Raw genomic sequence first — 18,922 nt, 5'->3', positions numbered from 1 at the left:
GGGATGGGGAGCTCCAGAATGGCCGAGGCTTAGGAAGACAGGGATGAAAGGCAGGAAGGGCTCACCTTATCCAAGTACTGCACAGTGGAGTAAGGACTGTTCGCTGGCTCTTCCTTGGAGGAAAGTGCCTGGAAAGCACCCATCTTCTCCTCAGTGCGGGAGCCCCCACCAGATCTTGAGCCCACTTCCACCCACGGCTCTCCCTATGCCCACGGTTACTAGGTGGCTTCCTCTCCCAGCCTCAACTCTGGTGCCATCTGTCTTTGAAAAGAATGAGGGTCCAGTGGTGACAGGGCAGAGTGAGTGTGCAGGGCCCAGAGTATGGGGCTGGGGTAGCTCAGAGGGAGTCCTTGCCCAATGAGGAGTTTAGCTGTTTGTGGGGTCTACAGATCCAGCTGCCCTATCAGTCCAAGCACTGCACTGGATTTACTGGGCAGGCTTGTTTCTCACTTCCCCGCTTGCAGATTTCAGGGGAAGGTTAGGGTTAGGACTGGTGGAAGGAGATTCTGGATGGAGGGGCAGACCGGAACAGAGTGACTCTGCACCTGTGTCTGCGGCCACTGCACAGGACGTGGAGCTCCAGGGCCTCCGAGCGCTGTATCCCAGAGTCCCTGTAGCAACCTCCTGGCCATGCCGGGGCCATAGGACAGGACCTCACCTCACTCCAGGGGCCCCTTCACTCTAGGGAGTGCTTCACTCTTAGTCGTGATCGCATCCGAGCCCGAGCCAGGGCCCCGTGCAAACTCACAGGCTCTTCACCCTGGAGGCTGCTCTGGGGTAAGGATTGGCCTCATTCCTGTCCCCATAAAGAGAATTGAGGCATCGTTTCCCCGACGTGGCAGCTCCTGTTGAAGCTCCTGTTGAAGCCTCCAGGCTCTTACCTCTGGCTGCTTTCCAGGTAGCAGCAAGCAGAGGACACTGGTCACCCAGACTTCCTGTTGTTGGTGGTGTGGGGGCGGGGCACAGGGGTGGGCATAGTAGCATCGGCTTACCTTGGGCTGGGGGATTTCATCATAGATTCTGGACTCCGCTGACTGGGTGTCTCTTGAAACCGTGACATACGCATAGATTGTTTTCTTTGAGGCAACATCTATGTCAGAGTCTGTGAAAGGCAGATGGGTTCTCAGAGGTGATCCATTTCTGTGTTCTCTTTTAAGCTGAAGAAATGAAGCTCTAAGAGGTTAAATGGCTTCCATCGTCTTAGGTCCTTTGGCTCTCTGTCTTTTATTTTAGTAGATTTTTGCTATAGGGTGCATGCACTCACTGGAGAGACAGACAGACAGAGAGACAGAAAGCAAGAAATCACCCCCCAGGGGGGATAGCCATTCCACAATCCCTTCTCCTCCATTCTCCTCTCAGGAATTTGGGCACGCACACGTGTCCAATGTGAGTATCAAATTGCCGGGTCTGGGACGCAAACCATGGCCAACCACATGGGGGTCCAGCGTCTCTACCACCATGTTACCTGCTGGGCCCTCAACTGTCTCTCTTTTTCCTAAAAAGTGCATACCCCAGGCCTCACCTAGAGCTTACTGGGAATTCTCTTTTACTCTAGTGTCCAGATGAGACTAAAGACAATCTCCCCACCCCTTGTGTGGGTGGTCACAGGCAGACCTTCCACAAGCCTCTAGGATCTTTACTTAGTGTTTCTGACACTTAGCATTGACTGTCTTGCATGGTTAATTGACTTTTCACACGGGAGTCTTAGTGTTTTAACTTGATTAAGTCTGTTTAATTAGATGAGGGAACTTCAGAAAGTTTGTGGAAATAAAGGTATTTAAGTACGAATTTTGCAAACCATGTATAATGTTTTCATAAAACACATTTTCAGTGAACTTTAAAAATTATTATTTATTTAATTTAATTGATTATTATTATTTTGTTTGCTACAGTGCACCTGCACTCACCAGAGAGAGGCAGACAAAGAGAGAAAGAAAGTGAGAAAGCAAGCCACTAACTAGGTCTGGGACTCGAACTGTGGTTAGCCATGTGGGAGTCCAGTGCCTTAACCACCATGTCACCTGCCAGCCCCTTCTGTGAACTTTTTAAACACACTTAGAGTAAACTGTGTTGCATTCTTCTGGTGCATACCTTACTGTAACCACTTCCATGTTACGTTCATACTAGTTGCTCCAGAAGCAGTTGTGACTTGCTTCACACAGTTAGTAAGCATTTATCAAACTCCTTCTGTGTGCCAGGATCTGTGTAAGGCCCCAGAGAAACAAAGATAGGAGTGATGAGTCCTTGCTTTAAGAATTTATGGGGGCCAGCGGATGGCATAGTGGTTACATCACTGGACTCCTACATGGCTAACCTTGGTTCAAGTCTTGGACTTGGAAGCTTGAAAATCATGCAGGCATGTGTGGGTGCATGCCTAAGATCACAGGAGAATGGAAGAGAAGGGATTATGGCATGTCCTTCCCCCTAGGGGGCGATTTCTCATTTTCCCTTTTACTATTTCTCTCTCTCTCTCTAGCCAGTACACGTACCCTAAGGCAAAAATCTCTCAAGGAAAAAAAAAATTATGGGCTGAAAAAAGCATTCTTTCCAGGATACCTCTTTTCTGTGATACTAACAAGGAACATTTTAGGGTCAGGTTGAAAAGGGGTAGCCAGAATTTGGGGACTTTCTATTCCAGGACACCAACATATCCACAAACAACAGGTCTGATCTGAGCAATATCACAAGTTTTCAAAATTGTTTGTTTGTTTGTTTTGGCTGTAGGGCATGTGCACTTGCCAGAGACAGTGAGAGGGAAAGTAAGAAATCACCCCCTAGGGGGATGGATGGCCACAATGCAGTCCCTTCTGCTCCATTTGTTTTTCAGGATTTTGGGCATGCACACACATGCACCTGGGATGATTTTCAAGTCACTGGGTCCGGGATTCGAACCACGGTCAGCCATTTGGGAGTCCAGCCACTGTAATCACCACACCACCTTCTGGCCCCAGGATTCAACATTTTAGAGCCTAGTTCTGTCCTAGCCCCTGTCTTAGACGTGGTGCATGAGCCAGACCGAGTGCTGTCTCTCATCTGATTTGTAAATCCAGAGAGAAGCTGAGAGGGACTGAAGACAGATTTCTCTTAGCAAGACCCTGCAGATCACTCATAGCCTGAGCAGGCTGTGACTCCTCACGCTGTGACCCACTTGAGTTGTGGAGCATGTCACGAGCCCCTTACCCCTAGAATGCCTCCTCTGTACCATGCCCAGGTCCATCAGTTATAACACCCAACTTCAACTGAGAATGTACTGTGTTCCAGGGACGGGGCCAAGTATTCTCTATGTGCAATTCCATTGAGTCCCCTAGTGTATAAATATACAGCACACTCTATTGTTATGCATATTTTATGACTGAGAAAAATGGAAGTTCACAGAGAGAAAAATAACAGTCAAGCTGAGACCTTCAGCCCCAGACTGAGTGCACACTATTTCCTTAGTCTTAACTCCTCTCTGTGTATCCCCATTCCTCCCAGGTGTTATTCCAGGAAATTTGTGGCTGAGAACTTACCAGGGCTCTTTGTGAAGGTATTCAAGTAGGAACCTGAAGAAACAGACCCAAAGAAGAATCAGGGACATGAAAGCAGAGATTCCAAATGTTGTATTGTGATTGGTGGTGAAAGGAAGAGCTTGGGTGGACATGGGGTTATGGGGGATGAGAGGGTATAATAATCTTTAGGGATCTAAAATCAAGTTTTCTGAGTTGAGAGCAACACAATTACAGGAAGATCCAGAGAGATCCAGAGGGACCTACTGGTAACCATGGAATATAAAACCCTTCAATGACTCTCTGAAGGCCACTCTCAGAATACAGTGAAATTGGAAGTCACCCTGGAGACTCAGCAGTCCAAACATTTCACAGAGAGAGGACACTGGCTCAGAGAGGGGACAGGCTTGTCCAATGAAGCACAGCTTATTAATGGTGGTACTAAACTCCCACAGAGTTCTGGGCCACCAGACACTAGTGATGCCAGGACAGGTGAGATCGTTCAGGGTGACGTCATAAAGTCCTCAGCTCCATTACCCTGGAAGATGGTAGGTGGGGATTGTAGGAAACTGATTCCTTGGAACAAAGGACCTCTTCACACCACCTGGGATAAATTCCTTCAGTCTCAGAAAGAAAGAAGGTACATTTCCACATATGACCTTCTGAGGAAAATCTTACCTTGTCCTCTTTTGCGAAAAAGGATGAACAAGAACACTGAAGACAGAACGAGAACAAGCACCATGATCACAGCCAGCCCACTCAGCAGCCCGGTGCGGCGAGTACGGAAGCTAGATACATGGTCTGGAAACAGAAGATGCAGTGAGTCTTCAGGGAACAGACCAGGGGCTAGGTAGGCTTGTCCATATTCAGGGGCATTGTCAAAATTGGTGCCAATTTTAGGAGTGCTGAATGTCCTCAGGAAACTGCACTTCTACTATTAAAGACCAGGATCAGAAACGGAATCAGGGGCCAGCCCAATCAGTGGTTAGATACTGTGCAGAGAAAACTGGATCCCACATGGCTGACTGGGATTTAGATCCCAGCCCCATTGGCATCACACTGGGTTTGAGCCCATGTGCCCAGGAACCTGACAGCATGGAGAATTGGAGGAAAAAGGATTGCAGTGTGATCAGTCCCCTTTGGAGGGTACTTTCTTTCTCTTTCTCTCTCTCATGCATAAGAAAGTGCTCTTTATCATGAATTAAAATACTTATTTAAAAAAATCGGGAAGCACTCCAATGAAGAGTTTGGTGTGATGTCTCACACCAGTTTGCTGATACCATCTACGAAGAAGCTAGAGGCAGAACTTGTGCTATGCATCTGTGAATGAATGCATGGAAAGTGTCTGTGAAGTGAAGAGCCTCTGAAGAGCATGAGTCCCAGCAGGTCCCTCCATCACATACATAGCAGTCAGGTGTTTGATTTTATCAACAGCCTGACAGACCTCAGCTGCCCGGCCTACAAGCTGATACCTAGCCATGCTAGCATAATGAAGTCTGGATTAAAGAGATGCATGTGCTCCTTTGCCAGCGGGCTTAACAACCCGGCAAATAATTGAGCTGGAAGCCTTAAGGGAAGGAAGGGGGGCTTGGAGCACAGGTGTGCACAGCACCATGTACTGGAAGTTTGTATCTTAGTATCCTGTTTCCATTTTGGTACACTCTAGCCAAGATCGAATAGATGAGACGTGAGAATCTTGCTCAATATCAAACTCTAGTTTCCCCTTTTTCTTCTTCTTCTTTTCTTCAACATTCTTATGATGATTTAGATGGAAATTGTTCTTTGTCTGTTAATATTGACCCTTATCTTTCAAACCTCATATCTGCTTTATAACATTCGTTGTACTAATCCTTCAAGATGGGGTTGGGAGTGGTGACACAGTTTAGCTCTGCCCTCAAGATCAAGCCTTAGTGAAAAATAAAGACTTCTTTAGTTATAAAAAAAAGAAAAGAAAACTGGTCAGTCAGTAGCATGGTGATTAAGGTGGCTGAATCACACATGGCTGACTGACTATGTGGTTCAGTGTCTCAGACGTGATGGCTTGAGAAACACATCAGGCTGCATCAGAACACAGTGGCCCAGAGAGGATACAGCTGACCCACATAGGCAAGGTCCTGAGTTCACATCCCAGGACCTCCCTGAGCATGCCAGGTGTGTGCACATGTGCCCATGTGGCATGGGGACCCAGTTGGGGGTGCCTTTTTGTCTGTCTCTCTCATAGAATGAAACAAATGCTCTAAAATGGCTTAACTTCTCTTGGAAGGCTTTGGATTCTTTCCCAGTGAGCTCTGGAGAGGAGATACCCCCAGGCACCAGGTCCTGCATAAAGAAGGCACATCTTCCTGGAGAATGAGGCCCCAGTTCAGGCTTTGTAGCTCCTCAGAGTGCCTTCGAAGCCTTATCCAGAGAGATGGACAGAGTTGGTTACCTGTGCACAGCTGCTGGGCAGAGACGGAGTTGGAATTGCTGCTGACGGGGTTCTGGGCTGTACATGTATAATTCAGCTTTTGATTCTCTGAGCTCTGGAAGACATGGAGGACATTCCCTGCTTTTCCCAGGGGACTCCATCTGTATGTCACATTTTGTTCTTCCTTCTCCACAGAACACGTCAGTGTGACATTACAGGTGTTGTTCATAGATGTCATTAAACTCTGCGTAATTTTTGGTTTCCCAAGTCTACCTATGAGGGAAAAATATATGAGTCAGTGGAGGATTGGAGTTGCTTTATACAACCTGTGAGGAACAAGTGTTAAATTTTCAGAAATTTTGCAAGGTGGCTGTTAAACACAGTTGTCATTAAAAATTAAATGTCAAAACTTACGATTAAAAACAACGGTAATAATTCATCACTCAAAATTCAATAACTCAAAATTCATCGCTCCCCACTTGCTTTTTGACATGTTACTATTGCCTTTTCTTGAGGTTATTTATGTCTATTGTATCTGTCCTTTGTAATGATGTACAGCTTGGCATGTCTTGCCAACCTTGCATGTCTTAGAAATCAGCCATGGTCAGGCAGTGTTTACTCTATAGGCCCTGGCAAATGTTATAAACTAGGGCTTGACTTATTGTCTTGTTGCCTGTTACTGTAGGCTTATGATAGCCGTGGAGGAAGGATTCCTAATGCAGATTAAATTTTTTTTTTGAGATGTTTTATTTATTTATTTATTTATTTTTGCTATAGGCCATGTGCTCTCGTCAGACAGACAGAGAGAGATAGAAAGTGAGAAATCACCTCCCAGGGGGGATGGTCACACCACGATCCTTTCTCCTCCATTCTCCTCTTGGGATCTGGGCATATATGCACACGCACCCGGCGTGAGTTTTAAGCCACCGGGTCTAGGACACGGACCGCGGTCAACTACATGGGAGTCCAGCAACATAGCCATTACGGTAACTGCTGGTCCCCTCTAATGCAGATTAAATTTAACAGTGTATCATCTCTGTAGCCATAACTTTGTGAAGCACAAACAGAATTAGGAAATAGTCTTTTAGTGTTTGAAAACCAGCCAGATAGTGTGGTAGTTAGACAGCTGGATTCCCACATGGCTCACTTCAGTTCAAGTCCCAGGCTTGGTGGCTTGAAAAACATACTGGGAGTGTGTGTGCCCAAAATCTCAAGTGGAGAATGGAGGACAAGGGATTGCAGTGTGGCCATCCCTCTAGGGACTGTTTTCTCACCTTCCCTCTTTCTCTCTCTGTGTCTCTCTCCCAAGAGCCTATGCACCCTACAACAATCAAACAAACAAAAAAGGCAAAATCCTGACAGGAAGATGGAGGAGAAGGAATTTCCAATGACCATCTCCCTGGAAGGTAATTTCTTACTTTCTCTCTCATCTCTCTGTCTCTGTCCAGTGAGCATACAGGCCCTGCAGCAAGATAAAAACGATCAAAAAAATAAAACCCAAAAACATAATTTAATTCAACAAGTGGCTTATGTCATTAGTAAACAAGTGAAGTTATGTCTATCTATCATCTATCTATCTATCTTTGTTGAGTCACTTTTTTTTTATTCCACTTAAATAAAAATTCATGTTCAAATCATACTTATTTATCAATTGCAATTACAGGTTGGTCAGAGAATAAATGTTTAGCAAAAATCAATTAAGGCAATTATATATGGAATTTACAATAATAAAAACTATTGTATATTTTGCTAACATTTACAAAACTGTTATACATTTTTCTTGTCAATAAATATAAATTTTATACACAAATACACACTATCAAGTACCAGTTGAAATTTATCAGCAACTCCTCTTTGAAAACAATCTTTAAAAAATTTTTTAAATTCTCTTTTCAGTATGTTTTCTTTGAGTTATTTCATTTTGTTTTGTTTTAAAGTATCCTTGGTGAAAAATCTATAACCTCTTTAAAAGTCCATTTTAAAAATGCCTTTACTAAAGCAATCAAAAGGCAAACTAAAAGTTGTAGGCTAAGTGAAGCAAACTAGACTACAAGAGATAAGCATTGTATGTCCCTGCTTAATATACACTGAATGTCTGTGCTCTGTAGAAGCTGAAAGATTAGAAGGCAGAGTAGAAGGCAGAACAACTGTAGATACTAGAGACAGTATAGGAGGGGGTGGGAGGGAGGGGACCAAGGGAAAAAACAACATTTAACAGACACAAAAATGAAGTTTATCTGTTGATAATGTATATGATAATGTCATTGACTTGACTAATACGCATTGAATTCATGCTGGGAAAAACCAGGTATGCCATAAAGATATACAGTGATTAAATGTAAATAAAATATATATCTTTTTTTTGGAGAGTTTTTTTTTTTTTTTTGCTATAGGGCATGTGCACTCACTAGACAGAGAGAGACAGAGAGACAGAAAGCGAGAAATCACCCCCCCCCCCAGGGGGAATGGCCACACCACAATCCCTTCTCCTCCATTCTCCTCTCGGGATCTTGGGCACGCACACACACACATGCCCGGCATGAGTTTCAAGCCACCGGGTCCGGGACACAAACTGTGGTGGACTACATGGGAGTCCAGCAACATAGCCATTACGCTAACTGCTGGTCCCAATAAAAATATTTTTAAAATGCTTTAGGCTAGCGAAGGGTTACTGAAGAACAATCATACTTAAATTCTAACAAGTAGATCTGTAGTTGGCAGGAGGAAGGGGAAGGTCTTTCCTTTGGCCAGGAGATAAGGAATTGACCACTGTGAGAATGGTAAGTTTAGTGCTCTCTTGGCCACTCTGCTGTGGTTGGGTTTGCTCCTTCCACTGTGGCCATGTGAGGAGGAGAATCAGGGCTTAAGGTACCGGCCTGTAGCTTTCTGACTAATGTGGAGCTAGAAAGGCAATGCATCCAGCAGTGTAATTATGGGAACCATGTCTGTACCTATGAGGAAGTAAAACAGGAACAGAAAGGAGTTGTGAAAATTATTACAATCTGGGACCAGCAAGTGGCATAATAGTTAAGGTGCAGGACTCCTACATGGTTGACCATGGTTCAAGCCCCAGACTGGTGGCTTGGAAATTACACTGGGCACGTGTGCATGTGTGCCCAAAATACGGAGAGGAGAATGGTGGAGAAGGGATTGTGGCATGGTCATCCCCCCGGGAGGTGATTTCTCACTTTCCCTCTCATTGTCTCTGTTTCTCTGGTGAGCACACAAGCCCTGTAGAAAACAAAAACAAAAACAAAAACAAAACCCTCACACAGACGGAATCTGGTATGCTTTACACTCTGGCATGCCTCCGCTTGAACTCATCACATCTCAGAGGCTGAGGAGCTGCAAGTCGCTGGTGGCCACCATATTGGCCAGGAAGGATATAGGTTCGTGCTTCTTAAACTTTAGCTGCATTGCAATAAGCCAGGCAGAGTGTTAAACACAGATTCGCAGGCTGCATTCACCCTCAAGGGTGGGAGCACCTGAACATTTGCATCTCCAACAAAGCTCCCAGGTGATGGTGCACCTGCCAGTGGACAGACCACACTCTAGACAGCGCTGCATACCACATCTCTCAGGGTATGGGGGCCATCACCATACTGAGAGCTCAGAGTTCTCCTGTTTTACCTTTAAAACACATTAAACATTAGTGAAAGAAATTCAAGTTAAAACTAAAATGAAATAGCACTACCCGCCCATCGGAATGGCTAGATTAAAAATAACGATAGCCACCAGCCTAATGCTGGTGAGAGGTGGAGAAACCGGATCAGTCATGTGTTCCTGGTGGGAATAGAAAAGAAAAGTAGTTTGGCAGTGTCTTCTAAAACTAAAAATGGACTTAACCATATGACTTGATTCTTGGGCATTTATCCAACAAAAATGAAAACTGACTTCATACAGAAACTTTTACACAAATATTCATAACAGCTTTATTTGTAACAACCCCAAACTGGAAGCAACTAAAATAATCCCCACGGGTGAATAATCATCCAAACTAATACATCCATACCATGGAATACCACCCAGAAAAAAAAGGTACAAACTATTGACACATGCGATGGTTTGGATGAATCTCAAAGAAATTATTCTGAGTGAAAAACAAAACAAGACAATCTCAAAAGCGTAGAGGAGGCATGATTCCCTCTACATAGCATTTGCGAAGTAATGTCACTATAGGTGTAGAAAGACTAGTTGTTTCCAGGGCCTAGTGGGAAAGGAAGGCACTAATGGGGGTTGCAGAGGGGTAGCAGGAGGAAATCTTGTGATGAGCCACTTAACTACTTTGATTTCAGTCGTGGTTCACGAAGCTACACGTGATTACATTGCCCAGAGCAACACATACAGTCACATGTAGAGGAGTGCACACAAAACTGGGGGCTCTAAATAAGATATAGATATACCAGTTTCAGGAAGACCAGCAGGTGGCATGGTGGTTAAGGTGCCGGACACTCCCACATGGCTGATCATGGTTTGAGTCCCACACCTGGTGGCTTGTTTTCTCACTTTCCCTCTCTCTCTCTCTGTGTCTCTCTGGTCAAATTAAAATGAATGAATGAATAAATACAATGAAATAAAATAATTAAAAAAAGAGATGTACCAATGTCACTTTTTTGCTTTTGATATGGTGCTTTATTACGGAAGATGTTAACACTGGGAGAAGGGTACCCAGACTCTCCCTCTGCATTTCTTTGCACCTTCTTGTGCATTTATAATTATTTCAAATAGACAGTTAAAAATTTTTTTTTTTTAGGTTTTTGCTATAGGGTGTGTGCACTGGCTAGAGAGAGACAGATGGAGGGAAAGTGAGAAGTCATCCCCAGAAGGGATGGTTATACCCCAATCCTTCTCCATTCTCCTGTTGGGATTTTGGGCAAGCACACACTTCATGAAGTGTGACTTTCAAGCCATCAGGTTTGGGGCTCAACACGTGGTCAGCCATGTAGGAATCCAGTGCCTTCACTGCCATGTCATCTGCTGGCCCCAACAGGTTTTTGGGTTTTTTTAGAATTATTTTATTGGGACCAGCAGTTAGCATAATGGCTATGTCGCTGGACTCCCAGTTATTTTATTGGGACCGCGGTTTGAGTCCTGGACCCGGCAGCTTAAACTCATGCCAGGCGCGTGTGCATGCGTGCCCAAGATCCTGGGAGGAGAATGGAGAAGGGATTGCAGCGTGGCCATCCTCCCGGGGGATGATTTCTTTCTTTGTATCTCTCTGTCTTTCTGGCGAGCGCACGCGCCCTATAATGAAAACCTCTCAAAAAAAAAAAAAAAAAGAGTGATTTTATTTAACTTTGTTTATTCGTTTATTTATTTAATTTGACTAGAGAGGGATGGAGAGAGATAGAGAGACAGAGACAGAGAGAGAAAGTGAGAAAGCAAGCCACCAAGTCTGGGACTTGAACTGTGGTCGACCACGTGGGAGTCCAGCACCCGAAACAATCACGCCACCTGTAGGCCCCAGTTTTGTTTTTTTTTTTTTTTTTTAAATCACTTGGCATGTATTATCTCACTAAATCCTCACAATAGCACTGGGAGATGAGTAGTGTGATTATCGAGATTTTATAAAAAGGGAAGAAAAGGCTAGGAGACAAACGCTGAGGGGAGATTACATAGCTACACCCCGGCAAAGCCAGGACTAGAATAAGGCTACATCTTCTTCGTAAGTATTGATACATTTCTTTATTACTATTACTATTTTATTTTTAGCTTGCTATGGAGTGCATGCATTCTCTCTTTCTGGAGAAAGAGGGAGAGTGAGAAATCACCCCAGAGGGATGGCCACACCACAGTCTTTCCTCCTCCATTGTCCTCTTGGGATTTGAGGCATACACGCACAAGTTCTGGCCTGCTTGAAGCCACCAAGTCTAGGACTCGAACTGCAGAGTTGGCCATGTCAGATCCACTACCTTAACCACCATGCTACCTGGCTGGCCTGGTATTAAAGCATTTATATAAATATTTATAAATATGAAAATACCTCAGGAGCCCAATTATCAGAAAAATGAATGTTCTTTAGACAGCAAAATTTCAAAGTAAAATAAAAAAACAAGCCCCCTGCTCTTACACAACTTACGGTAGACTTGAAGGTGATAGTGCTTGGTGATAGTCTCTGACATGGTGTTTGTGTTTATGTCTGCTTTGTAGTCTCCTGCATCTTCCATCCTCAGACCGCTAATGACCAGGCTGTAGTTCTCACTTAACACATGTATTCGTCCACGATAATTTTTGTGGGTCACGGTCACTTTAGGTGTTCTTTGGTCTCCTGTTTCCACAAAAGCGACTGATGTTTTAGAATTCCAAACAATGTTGTGCACTTGCCATGATTCTTGGATATTTAAGGGGAAAGTAACGGACTCTCCCAGAACTCCATTCACCACAGAGAGGTCTGCATCTCTTCCAGCTGCTTCCGGCCCTGGGGACAGAAAGAGAAAACTATAACCAAAGACTGTGGCACCTTTCAGAATTCCCAGCCTTGGATCTGTCTGCAGAGCTACTGTAGTCAAAGCTCATCAGTTTCTTTACTTGTTAATTAATTTATTTCTTTGTGAGTGAAAGAGAGAGAGACAGGCAGAGAGGCAGCATCCCCCCCTCCCCAGAGACCAGATGCCATGATCAGCCCCAGTTCTAGCCAGCCCAAACCATGGGCACAGGAGTGCCCTGTGCTCTTGTGGAGATCTCTGAGGGAGACTGGAACTTTCCCATGTGGGTCAGCCACACAAAGCTTCATATTTTGCCACTAGGCCACCATCTGTCTCACCATCCAGTTTCTTAGGAATGTCTTTTTTGTTTGTTTGTTTGCATTGAATTCTAGGAATATTTAATATGTGATGGCAGCTAAGTTTTCTAAAGGATTCCCATTCCAAACTAAGTCTCTCAGTGAATTTCTTGTGATCCGATTTATTAAAAACATGTTTACCCAGATTTATAGACTCTGAAAGTGAGAGGGCTTTTGAGAGGTGAAGACCACAAACCATCATGAGGTCCAAGATATTAAGTAGGTTTCTTTCCCAAGATCATCTTGTTGAGCAGTGAAAGAGCTGGCCGAAGAGCCTGGAGTAGCTGGGTTCATGGATTCTTAGGCTACTTGTCTTTTAACTGTGCTCTTTGCAAAAAGCAAGTTACAGTTTTGCCTCTGTTCCTAGAAGATACAGGCAGCGAATGCTTTGGAGGCTCTGGTGAAAATATTCCCCAAGTTGGTGATTCTTTTTGGGGGGAGATATTTTTTAAAAATCCCCAATTTCTAGATGAGTACTTGACACATAGTAGATACTTACTACATATTTGTAGAATGGAATAATAAGTGGAGCCCACTCCTGTGTTGCCTGCACTCTCAGAACTTCACTTATTCATTCCCATGTTTATGAATGCATGTATGTATTTATTCAGGGTCCATTTTACTCCAGATACTATGGCTGGTATTTATTGATTTCATTTATAATACAGATGTCTGTCAGACATCTACTCTCTTAAGTACCATACAAAGAGGAGCACAGAGTACAATGATGAGTCAAACATAATTCCCACTCTCTCGAACAGGAAGATCCCAATGTGAATCAGATAATCACACCAACAAATACATAGATTCGAGGAGTTTTCATAAAAGGTATGAAAAATGTGAAAAACCTAAGTATAAATTTCAATTTCGTTTTGCACCAAAATAAAATGATACTTTAATTCCATTTTCTCCACTAACTTTATGAAGTTCACAAAATGTGTAGCTATTACAATACTTTGAGAGAGACTAGCTGGGGAACTTCATGTGTTCTGGGTATCCAAGGAATGTTTTCCAGTGAAAGCCAAAGGGTGAGCACTTTCAAAATGTAATTTGGGCAGCAGGTGGCATGGTAGTTAAAGTGGTCAGATTCCCACATGGCCAGCCGTGGTTTGTGTCCCAGACCTGGTGGCTTGAAAATCACACTGAGCATGTGTGCATGCATGCCCAAAATCCCAGAAGGAGAATGAAGGAAAAGGGATTGTGCCATGGTCACCCCCCCTTCGGGGGTTGATTTCTCATTTTCCCTCTCTCGTCTTCCTCCTCTCTGAAAAGAGCACATGCCCTATGGTAAAAACCTAAAAAAAAAATGTAACATGGGAAAAATGAAAGGCTCATTTATTCTTCCTTCTCTTCTATACCACTTTATGAAGATAAGTTGTTTTACTATATACGTGAGTTGTCCAATGAGAGGCAATTAATTGTAAGTGTTGTTTCTTTCTGCTCTTCTTCCTCCTTGATATCGTGTTATTCTTAGTGACTTCTCTTCAGTAATAAATGATGTTTGGGGCCACCATGGGGATATTAAAATATTTAATAGCTGATATGACAACGGGCACTGACCGATCAGAAAGGGATGTTGGCCACACAGGACTAGTTGGGTTGTTCTGATATGCACTGGCTGCGCGTAAACCCAATGATAAGGACATATGGTTCTCACAGTTATGGGTTCAGGCTGACTTTGACATTTATCTAAGACTAACACACAGGGGGCAAGAATAAGGGTCATTCAGAATACAAGTCACTCTGGAGTGTCACAAAAACAAAGGGACTCCTTAGTCTGATGGTGCAGTCTCACTAGGACTCCCCTTATCCTTCAGCTCAGTAACTAATGAAAGAGCCCTGGGGGGTGGCTGACATAACCCTCTTTTCTTTCCACCTAAAGGAGACTTTTCCCTTAGGAGAAATACCCCAGATGAGGCCTGACACCTTACTTGGGAAGTGATAAGTACAGAAGAAGATGCAACAGGAGGGGGAAGGGAGAAACTAGACTCATTTATCTAACTAGTTTATTAAGGGCTAGCTACACACCAGTTGTTGAGTTAGGGACCCTGGGACCCACAGAACAATGTTGCATCCCTGGGGTGTGCATGGCTCCCCAGCTTTTGATGTAAGTCTTAAAAAAAAAAAGAAAACCACGATGATCATGAATGCTAAATGGCAAGAGGAACAAAACAATTGGGGAAATAGATTGAAAGGTTAACACTTCCTTCAGAAGTGGCAGTCAGAGTTTGCCCAAACCCTTGAGCACTGTTGCTTGAACTGTTCTCCTGGGTTGAACCCCAGCCTAAATCCCTGGATGTTCCAGACATGGGCAAGTGACCGGGAAGTCACATAGAGTCCTGGGCTCAGGAAGACCCTAAGCTTAATCCGACATCTCTATGCCACCTTGAAATTCTTCGTATTGTGTGAATGAAGGGCTCCACATTTTCATTTTGCACTGAGTCCTACGTATTATATAGTTTATCCTTGCCCCAGGTCTCATGCATTTCAAGGCTTTGTCAAGTCCTAGCGCCTCATTACCACTCCATTTTTTGGTCTCAGGTTAGGTGTGTGAGATGGACAGAGCATGAGTTCGACAGGTTCATAAGTGTGGTGAGTTCTCTCACCATATTCCAGGAAGCGTACAGTTTGCTAAAGCTGACACCTCAATATGGAGGCAGCTGAAGAGCTATAAATTATTGCTGTGTGCTGTGGTTTTAGCAGGCTCCTCTCACAGCAAGTCACTCAGGAAATGTGCTGGAGTATCAAAGGGCAATTGGGCACTGGCGGTGGTGGAGAGGCGAAGCGAGGGGAAGACCTATTATGTTTGCACTGCTGGTTTTGTTGACAAGAATCCTGTGCTTGCTAACAAAAGGGTTTGCACCAGCATAAAACAAAGACCCTGCCACATTCAAATACCACAAACGTGCTCTGAGGGAGGCAGCTGCAAAACCATAGCCTGTTGTGCAAAGGGAGGCAGAAGACATGGGTGCCAGTAGTTCTACTTCCAAGCTGGGCAACCCTAATAAAGTCATGAGACATTTTTGAGTCTGAGTTTCTTCATCCGTAGAATAGAAAAGAAATAATAACTACAATGCTATCTTTTCACTGAGCATCAAAGTGCTTCGTTAACCATCAAGGTAAAATTAATGTTAGTTATTCTGAGATTGGAAATGATAATGATGAGGGTGAAAATCATTCTCATTGTCTTCTTTAGCATTATATTAACAAATGGTACATGCTCTTTAAGGTTTTTCTACGTCATCCCTAAGATGGCCTTGATGACACTGAAGCATGTATAAAGAACTTTTTTTTTTTTTTTTAGGTATTGCTATAGGGCACGTGTGCTTGCCAGAGAGAGACAAAGTGAGAAGACACTCCCCATGGGGGATGGCCACACCACAATCCCTTCTCCTCTATTTCCTCTTGGGATTTTGGGCATGCACGCACATGTACCCAGTGTGATTTTTAAGTCGCCTGATGGGAACATGAACCATGGTCAACTATATGGGAACCCATCACCTTAACCACCACACCACCTGCTGGCCCCAAAGAATGATTTTTTTTTTTTTGGGAACCAGCAGTTAGCGTAATGGCTATGTCGCTGGACTACCACGTAGTCGACCGCGGTTCGTGTCCCGGACCCGGTGGCTTAAAACTCACGCCGGGCGCCTGTGCGTGCGTGCCCAAGATCCCGAGAGGAGAATGGAGGAGAAGGGATTGCGGCGTGACCATCCCCCCTGGGGGTGATTTCTCGCTTTCTGTCTCTATGTCTCTCTCTGTCTGGCGAGCGCACGCGCCCTACAGTGAAAATCTCTCAAAAAAAAAGAATGATTTTTTTTTTGAAAAAAAAAAGTTTATCCAAGGGAAGTCTGGGAGGATGACTTTATGTACTTTTAGTGAAGTTTCTTCTGCCGTAAAAGACTTCAGGTTTTATAAAAAGACACTTTGTGTCAATCAACTCCGATATTGATTTTTCTTGGTGCTAAAGGGATTTAAACATATTTTTACTGGAGGAGACCTTAGAAAAACTGAAATTCAGAGAGAACTTATGGCACAAAAATATCTTGAGGTCTTACTGTGAAATGTATTATGTTAGTCTATGAGACAGGTTCTCTGAATTATTTTGGAATTTATTAGCTTGTTAGGGAAATAAGATACACCTATGTACATACTTTTCCTTTGCAATATGAGGTAGTAAATGATAAATTCAAGTGAATGGGAGAGATCACTTTGAGCTGTAGAGCAGATACAGAATTTGAGGTGAATCTTGAAGGATGAATAGTATTTTACTAGATGGAAAGGGAGAGAGGGGTATCTTGAGTCCTCAGGCCCTGAGTAAGAGTTTAGAAGCAGGGGAACTTGTGATGTAGGTTGGATAAGTGTTGATTTGGATACCAGAATACAGAGAGGTAAAGCAGGTAAATTAAGTTTAGATTTGGGACAGCCTTGAGCCCGAAGTCTATATCATGGACAGGGATGCTGTTATGGTTTTGAGAATGAAAATTGAAATAATGTTTTAGTCATAGCACTGTAGTAACGATGTGTAGGAAGAATAAGATGGAAGAGAAGCCAGGCTAGAGAGACCATTTAGGAGGCAATTGTAGCCGTCGAGGCATGAACTGGGGGACAATAGTGAGCATGAAAAGGACAGACTGACTGGATTTGCCTTTCTTGCTAAGAAAGGTGAAGAATAGGAGGCATCAAATTGAATTTGATTGTTTGGTAAAGTATTTAGAGTTTCTACTTTGTGTCAGTGGAAAACTGATTGATATTGAAAAATGGATGCAGTTTATACTGGAGAGAAGTCAAAGATGGAAAACATGTTTGGTATCAGAAATACTGAATGTGAGGTGATGGTGGACCATCTAAGTAAAAAGTTGGAAGGATAGAAGATGAGAAAGAATGAATTTGAAGTATTGTTTGAAGTGCTATGGCAGAATCTGCTAGCTATTTTCCAATATTTGTTCTTTTCTTTGTAATAGGGTCCCTAATATTTAGCAGGGCATATAGCCACCCAGAATAGAAACTACATTGCCTGTCCTTGGACGAGCTAAGTTTGGTCATGTAACCAAGTTTAGGCCAACAGGATGCAAGTGAAAGTTTTGCATATGACTTCTGTCTGTCTTTTTTCCTTTTGCTTTCTTTCTATTCTTTCTTTCTTCTTCTTTCTTTCTTTCTTTCTTTCTTTCTTTCTTTCTTTCTTTCTTTCTTTCTTTCTTTCTTTCTCTTTCTTTCTTTCTCTCTCTCTTTCTTTGTCTTTCTTTTTCTTTCTCTCCTTATTTTTTTTTTTTTGGCTATAGGACACTTGCACTCACCAGTGACAGGGACAGAGAGAAGGAAAAGTGAGAAAGCACTCGCCCCAAGGGGAATGGCCATGTTACAGTTCCTCTACTTCATTCTTCTCTCAAGATTTTGGGTATGTCCACACATGTGACTGACATGTTTCTCAAGTGACAGGATCTGGGAATTGAACCACATAATCAATCATGTGAGATCCAGCTGCCTTAACCTCCATGCTAACTGTGGGCCCCCATGACCTCTATGTCTTTAAAGAGAGGAGAATTTGCTTGCTTCTCTCCCTTGCTTCTTACAGACTGGAATGACATGACAGCTGGATCTCAGACTGACATTATGGGTCATAGGAGGAAAACAAGTATTGACACGAAAAGACTGGGACCCTGATGACTTTGTCACCTGTTTTATCAGCTGTGAATTTCTAGTTTTGGAATATTTTACATGAGCAGGGAATAAGCTTCTTTTTTGTTTATGCCATTCTTATTTTTGAGTCTCTATTACCGATTGTCAAACTGAAATTTAAGTGGTTTAGGAATCATCCACGGAGAGAAGATGACTGAAGGGGAGGAGAGCCATGTTGGAAGAGTAAGACTGGAGTCAAAGACTTAGCCTTGTGAGTGGCTCTCACTCTCAAAGAAACTGAATACAGCATGAGTAACTAGAGTGGCAATAACAGTAAACAGTATCATGGGTTCCAGTCGAAGAAAGGGCCTTGAGAAGAGGCATGTCTAATGATCTAGAGGGTTCAGGTGGAATAAATACTGAAAATAACTCCTGGATTGGTTCATAAAAAGTTGTTTATTGATGGCCTTTGAGAATATGGTGCAATTAGGATGGTTCAGAATATAAGAAATTGAAGATAGATGGTAAGGAAGTAGAGGAGAATCTTAACAATGAAAGAAAGCTGATGTAATAGCCAGAGGCTCACCTATTATTCATTTGATTTTTAAAAAATAGAATATTAAACATAGA

General features: G+C 43.3%; 1 protein-coding gene across 4 annotated transcripts in view; it reads right to left on the bottom strand.

Annotated features, from left to right (window-relative positions):
* CD84 (CD84 molecule) overlaps window positions 1-18,922 on the bottom strand; it is a 30,765-nt gene that overhangs the window by 3,391 nt on the left and 8,452 nt on the right. Inside the window, exons 2-7 of one of the 4 annotated variants that reach the window (XM_006168821.3) lie at window positions 11,972-12,310; window positions 5,914-6,165; window positions 4,164-4,286; window positions 3,510-3,542; window positions 993-1,102; window positions 66-128 (exon numbers count right to left, since the gene is read on the bottom strand). In XM_006168821.3, coding sequence (XP_006168883.1) covers window positions 66-128; window positions 993-1,102; window positions 3,510-3,542; window positions 4,164-4,286; window positions 5,914-6,165; window positions 11,972-12,310 — 920 coding nt within the window. Of the gene's footprint in view, window positions 1-65; window positions 129-992; window positions 1,103-1,137; window positions 1,158-2,091; window positions 2,202-3,509; window positions 3,543-4,163; window positions 4,287-5,913; window positions 6,166-11,971; window positions 12,311-18,922 lie in introns of those variants that run through there. The other 3 variants (XR_001369770.2, XM_006168822.3, XM_027768425.1) reach the window with 3 other exon arrangements.

The sequence above is a fragment of the Tupaia chinensis genome, unplaced genomic scaffold, assembly GCF_000334495.1.
Source record: "Tupaia chinensis unplaced genomic scaffold, TupChi_1.0 Scaffold146187_1, whole genome shotgun sequence".
Taxonomy (NCBI): domain Eukaryota; kingdom Metazoa; phylum Chordata; class Mammalia; order Scandentia; family Tupaiidae; genus Tupaia; species Tupaia belangeri.
This window is presented reverse-complemented; position numbering and strand designations above follow the sequence as displayed.